The sequence below is a fragment of the Solanum dulcamara genome, chromosome 5 (assembly GCF_947179165.1).
Source record: "Solanum dulcamara chromosome 5, daSolDulc1.2, whole genome shotgun sequence".
Lineage (NCBI taxonomy): Eukaryota > Viridiplantae > Streptophyta > Magnoliopsida > Solanales > Solanaceae > Solanum > Solanum dulcamara.
Genome location: NC_077241.1, coordinates 71,290,944 through 71,297,537, shown reverse-complemented (window position 1 = coordinate 71,297,537; position 6,594 = coordinate 71,290,944). Strand labels below are relative to the sequence as shown.

The following is a 6,594-nucleotide window of genomic DNA, read 5'->3' as shown; positions in this document are numbered from 1 at the left end:
TCCATTTTTCGATATAACATGCGTAATTAACTTTTAATACATAACAGATTTATCATATTATTGCTATATATTGCTATAGATGATAATAAATAAAAAGTATCGCTAAAATCAGTAATTATTTATTAAGTACTCATCCAAATAATTTTTCCTCAAACTAAGGCGATTTGTACAAAATGAATACAATTGAGCTAGGTGTACTATTTAAATATTGTTATTCAGATTTAATATTATTGTATGAAAATAATTTTTAAAATTTAATTAAAAAATCGGAGATTAAATCTTTTAAGTCGAGTGATAGATATAATAAAACAACATTGATGACATGCAAATCACGACAAATCGATATTACATTCTATATTCAATTAAGTTGTCCTATTGAATTACATCTCGAGGCGATTTTAAAGCTAGAGGAGAAAAATACATTTCAGAATATTTATAATCATGTTGGATAACTCATAAACTTTGTCAAGATTTCATTAATAGTAACTCATCTAATCTTCATACTAGTTTTTCTTTTCTTTATAATAAGACATTTATTTAATTTCACACATAATAGTTTTTTTTTTTATGATTTCAAAGTTGAAAAAGCACATTTTGAAACGATAACATGTAAGTCATGACATATCGATCATCTCAATCACTCGTAAATATTTATCATTATGGGATTATCATGACTTCTCTCTTGAGTCGGACCATAGCTATCATGACTTTCCTCGACTCGGACCATAGCTTGTTCACAAGTGTGTAGTATGTAGGTTTCTATTGCAACTTGCAAGGCCACATATGTCATGAATCTAATAGAAGTCACTACTAGTTGAACATCCTCTATCAGTAAGGTTTTGTGAAAGATGGCAGCAAAATTTCTAATATTTAGGCGTTCAGTGCTAAGAACCTTAAAAATCAAACTCACTAGATATTGTTTGAATGTTAAACCATTTCATTCATGAGAAATTGACAATGAACATATAAATTAGATACATAAATAAGGAGGGCTGTGATGTTTACTTTTCAACAGCTCTAAGAAGATACAGGAAATAAAAAAACTTTATGATCCTTGCAAAGAATATTATAGCATGAAATGGAACTAAAAGACTACAAGCACAAGACATGGTGCTTATTTTTTTGGACTAAATTTCTTCAAATCAAAATCTCAATACTCATAATCTATAGAAACAAATAAATTCTCTTTGAGCTCTGGAGCTTTTCTCTTTGAACTATGGTATTGAAAATATATTGACTCCTCTATCCAAAGAGATGTAATCACCAACTTTAGTTTGTATATAGTTTTACCATGTTTATCATGAACTCTCCTTTGAATACCAGAGCTTCTTTTGGCAAATCAATATCTTCTCGTTCTGTGCGCCATATTCTGTGTCTTCTTCACGACAGCTCCATCTCATGCCCTTAGCCATAGGGGAGATGACATCTATGAAGTAACTGGATTCTCGGATAATTGCATATCCATTGGGTCGCAAAATACGATCCATTTCCAGCAGAACATACTTCATTTCACATCTGTAAGATGCACATAACTGATGTCAGGATAGAGTCTTTATTGCTCGCTTAGAAATGATATTCAACTTTTGGGAACATTACTTATTAAACGATGGGATGGAGTTGAGCTTTAAAGGAGCAAATGTTCTTACCTATGACTTTCAGCAGTGAAGAGATTGTCAAGATGAAGGAGATCATACGTTCGAGGATAGGTTGAAAAGGCCTCACACCTATAGAAAGACAAACAAAGAGGGTTAACTAAAAAGTGGATATCACAAAACTTAGAAATGAATCAACTCTGCAGTTTAGGCATCAATCTTGCAAGTAAATCTAAATTACCAGTCATGAAACGTTCCGATAAGACCTCTGTCGTAGACCACGGGAAGTGTATTGGCAGCATAAGAGGAAACCACATTCATGACCCAAAGAGGATCCTCAACCAGAGCAGCAGCAAAACCTCCATACAAGGTGTTCATGTCCATCACATTTCTGACCTTTTCAGTTCCAATAGCAGGGAGCAACTTCTTGTAGTGCTTTGCTCGCACCTTCCACTTACTATCGTCGTGCTTGAAGGCACCCTCGCTACCTCCACGAACATCAGAAACACGTTCTGGGGCGACATGCAACCTTTCCGGCCATTTGGCTAGAGCATTCAACTTAACTTTCCTAGTAACTGGAGGCACAACTACACAAGGTCGAAGAGGAGTGTACCACGCGGAATCAGGTTCAGTACCATCATCACATTTTGGTGGGTAGCTGTCAGGGTTATCAAGTTTCTTATAGCAGCTATTGTCTGTCAACTTCTGCCACACGGCAATGTCATCCTTCTTGTTAAATAATTTGAAGCACATTGAAGTTAGCAAATCTTGCAACTTCTCGTAATCTGATCTCTGATCCTCAATTGTGGTATTCCATCCTCTCCAACGGTTTTCATAGTTCACTGGTGGGCCAGAAAGGACCCAGAAACCTCCAGGGCGCAGTATACGATGTACTTCAAGAAGGTAAACTCCACCTGCCAACAGTGAGGACTGATTAGAAAGCAGCCTATAATAAAGCATTTCCATTTTCTAGTCTTATTGTAGAACTGGGGATCACACTCCGCATACAATCAAGAAAAGCATAGAGCTTTTTTTCTAACTACGTTGCTTACCAAATTCGGTCCATGGAATCAGGCATCTGGAGCAATGTGCCATGTCAAAAGAATTTGAAGGGAAAGGAAGACGTTGGGTTGAAATAATGCCCAGAACTGCAGGAATTCCACGTTCCAGAGCAAACTGAACTTGAGCTTCATGATTATCTCTTGGAGCAAGAGAGACTGTCAGAATTCCACGATCCAGTAGATCGCCTCCCCAGCTTGCCACCTAGATTAAGAAGAACATAAATTAAGTAGAATTCCTAGTTTATATAACAATCAATCAATCACGCGGTGCCTCAAACAAACAAAGACGATATAAGGTTTTGTAATTAAATAATTTGACAAGAAGATGTGATATTACAAACAATGATGATCAGCTAGTAGCGTGTAGAATTCAGCAAATACATAATTAACAGAGTGGTTATAAGCTTATGCTCAAAGTTAGCTCAACATGTAGAGATAAATCAAGTGAATATCTTATGAAAAAAGCATAATGGAAAGCAAAAGTGGCTATGGGATCTTCATCGGCGCTCTTCTTTTTATATGGTAAACTACGATCTCTTACCCCCTCCCCCCGCCCGAAGATCAAACAGTGACGTTTTCCACTTTGTTACACTATTCCTCCCTCATTTTCACTGCAAGTCTCAATCTGGTCTAGTATTAGTTGGTGCTCATTTAGGAGATGCAGTTTAGTCACTTATGCATTAATAACACTTTAGATTGAGTAACGACGCACTCACCCCACAACCAGTATCAATGGCAGTTCGGACGGTGCCATCTTTCATTTGTGGAATCAAATCTTCCATCAGATCAACATATTTCCCAACACCATTTGGGAACATAGTACCACCACCAGGAAAGGTGAACTTCTCCCCTTCTTTTACGAGCCAATGCTGATTGGATTTTTGTTTGTTAATCCAATCATATGGAACATTCCTGAAGCCAGATTGGAACAGCAAAATTAGCAAAAAAAAACACAAAATGCTAGGAACAAATCCAACAACAACAAACAAAGATACAGATCATAAGTATTACCTGTACCAACATTCATTTTTGCTCTTTGGCCATCTTATTGGCACCTTATAGCCATCTGGTGGGGGAACCAAGCATTCCTTCCTTTCAAAATTAGGAGGGCAATGTCGTTCCATGAAAGTAAGGCGATGAAGACCGTACTTCTTCCATCTCTGCAATATCAACAATATATCATTCACATGGCTGATTACACCTCAAAAGAATAAAGTTAACAAGAACTAGATTAGTCAAGAGAAAATACCCTTGGATCTGTGCATGGCGTATAGTCCTGATAGTCAGCACTGCATTCAGAAAAGGAACTGCCTCTGGTTTGTAGAGAGCCAGCAGAATTCCCTATGGGAGTTTCATCTTCCCTGCTAACCTCCTTAGTTGCATATGTCTCCTTTTCAGAGCAAAAAATTCCTCCAAGATAGAATGAAAACCCACAGAGCACCACAACTAATAATGTCACTTGAACTTTCTTTGAATTTCTATTTGGTGGATATGGTTTTCCATCTTTGTGCTTCATGTTGTATCTTTTTATTGATTGCTTACCTGCATAAGAAGCAAACAACCTGGTAAATCATTTCCACCTTTTTAATTAATACCAAGTCTTCGTCAAAGTAAACACTTCAAAATGCTTACAATCAATCCTAGCTTCTTTCAATAGATCTTCAAGAAGAACAAAAGAAATGGAAACATCACTCAAGCATAAAAAAAAGAAAGCAAAATATGATATTTACCATTTTGTGGTACTTGAACTTAACACTACGATAGAGAGAAGCATAGAGTTACAACTAAGAATACAGGTACACCAATACCTTTACAACTGAAAAACTCACAAGCGCAAATCAAGAATAATGCATCAAACAACAACCAAGTACAGGGTCTTTTCTAAAAGGGGCAAGCATAGGACCATTACAGATCTAACTGTCAGAGTCAAGCAATAATAACTAACTATGGAAAACCATGAGGTCTGTTAAAACTCAAAGGAACACTTTAGACTTCACAATTCATATCATCTTTATACTTCCTACATGACACAGGGCCCCTGTAGCTTTATTAAACTCAGCTGTCCTAATGAGGGCCCTCTCCAAGACCTCTAAAATCAGCAAAGATAGGGAAGAATAATGAAACCAAACCAATGCATGTGGAATTACCTTGAAAGGAAGGAAAGCATAACTTGACAAAAAAATCCAGCAAGAAGAATAATACCAACAAAACTTGATTGTGGACCAATCAGTTGATATTTCTCATTTAGAAATTTATGGGGTTGAAACTTGAAACCTAATTGGTTGAAAAACTTTAATGACATTAAAATTATGGGTTGTTATTTATTCCCATAATAAACTTGCCAACAAAGTATACACAGAAGGAGAAAATATATGTTAAATGCAAGAATCCCTGCAGTAGAGTTTAAAATGACACAAAGATTCTATCTTTATGACCATTTCACAACTCTTAAACCAAATCTTGCATAATATCATACATCTTGATTCATGAAAACAAAAAAAGTGAAAAAAACCAAGATCATTTCTGACAAAATTATAGAAACCCCATTAGTGAAAAACATCCAATTACCACCTAAAAATCAAGATTATAAAGGTGAAAGAAACAACAAAGACACAATGCCAGGATCTGTAAAAGATCTGACACAAAAAAAAAAATCATAGCAACCAAATAAATTCAGCTTTTACAGGAAAAGAAAAAAAAGTACCTCCAATATTACTGTATGATACAATTATATATCAGACAAATCTTGAAAGACCCACAAATTCTCCTCTTATGAAGAATGTATTTTCAAGAAAGATACTTTACTCCAAGAAAGATTAATGGGTCCAGAAATATGGACCTATAGAAGGAGGAGGCGGAGAAGAATGGAGTGAGATATATATATGAAAACTTCACATATATGTATACAAAAATAAGGAAGAAAAACAACCCCTTCAGATTAATTTTGGGAGAAAAAAATAGAATAAAGAAAAAAATTACATGAATATGATGGTTCTTGGTTCTTTCTGGTTATTCTTCGCTAGTTGTCCTTTTTTTAAAAAAAAAAAAAAATATATATATATATATATATATATATATATATTAAAATTACTTCTTCATGATGGTCCCCTCTGTTCCTTTTGTCTCTGTATATAAGAAAGGATTTACTGTAATTGATTTCTCTATCTTTTGTTTGTTTCTTGATGAGGTTAACGGTAAAAAAAAAGAAATAAATTGTATTTTCTACCACTGAAATGTTTGCGGTAACTTCTCCGTTTTTCTTTTGAGAAAATTGTATTGACCAAGTATGGAATTTAAAAATGAAAAAAAATATAATATTTATGTAATTGTAAATTATTTTATGAAAAATAAAAGTTTAATTTAAATGTACGGTAAAGGAATATGTTTAGCAAAAGGACGAATTGAATCATGATACGAGGCTAAATCATAAATTCAGAACCGAAGAGAGCTTGTTAAGTCCTTGAAAAATTTGGAAGGATCGTTTCCTTGCGTCAACCAGCTTTGAACTTAATGTGTATTGAGACAAAAGGAATTCATTCGAATTTCATTCATCAAAAAATTATATTGTGTATATTAGGTTAATTTTTTTTGAATATATATATGTATTAATGGGAGAGATGGTTAGATAGGATATAACGCAATTTTATTTTACTTAGGACATGACTTTAGAAAAGAGATTGTGAATGACAAAGACTAAGGTAGGAGGTCAATAGGTAGAAGTGTGTTGGTTTGCTATCTATCCATACCAGTAGCCGTAGTATTGCTCTTGTAGTTTCATGCCCTTCAATTTCCATTTATTTATTGTTTCTTTATACTTCGAATATTATATTATTTTATAATTTTTATTTAGAATACTTTGTTATGCTTTTACCTAAGAAATTTTTTCGAAAACCATCTCTTATCTCTAAGATATGAATAAGATTTTGATACACTTTACAACA

General features: G+C 34.3%; 1 protein-coding gene across 4 annotated transcripts; it reads right to left on the bottom strand.

Moving 5' to 3' along the window:
• Positions 1 to 916: 916 nt before the first annotated feature.
• Positions 917 to 5,533, bottom strand: LOC129889599 (probable methyltransferase PMT21). 4 transcript variants are annotated; one of them, XM_055964976.1, is made up of 8 exons: positions 5,358 to 5,533; positions 3,903 to 4,195; positions 3,665 to 3,813; positions 3,370 to 3,565; positions 2,645 to 2,855; positions 1,834 to 2,506; positions 1,647 to 1,724; positions 917 to 1,515 (listed from the first exon to the last, which is right to left on the bottom strand). In XM_055964976.1, the coding sequence occupies exons 2-8, from the start codon at positions 4,167 to 4,169 to the stop codon at positions 1,299 to 1,301; spliced, it is 1,791 nt and encodes a 596-aa protein (XP_055820951.1). In that variant the 5' UTR covers positions 4,170 to 4,195; positions 5,358 to 5,533; the 3' UTR covers positions 917 to 1,298. The 4 variants fall into 4 exon arrangements, with proteins under 4 accessions (XP_055820951.1, XP_055820950.1, XP_055820953.1 ...); XM_055964975.1 differs by lacking the exon at positions 5,358 to 5,533 and adding an exon at positions 4,856 to 5,251; XM_055964978.1 differs by lacking the exon at positions 5,358 to 5,533 and adding an exon at positions 4,384 to 4,750.
• Between the last annotated feature and the right edge of the window lie 1,061 nt (positions 5,534 to 6,594).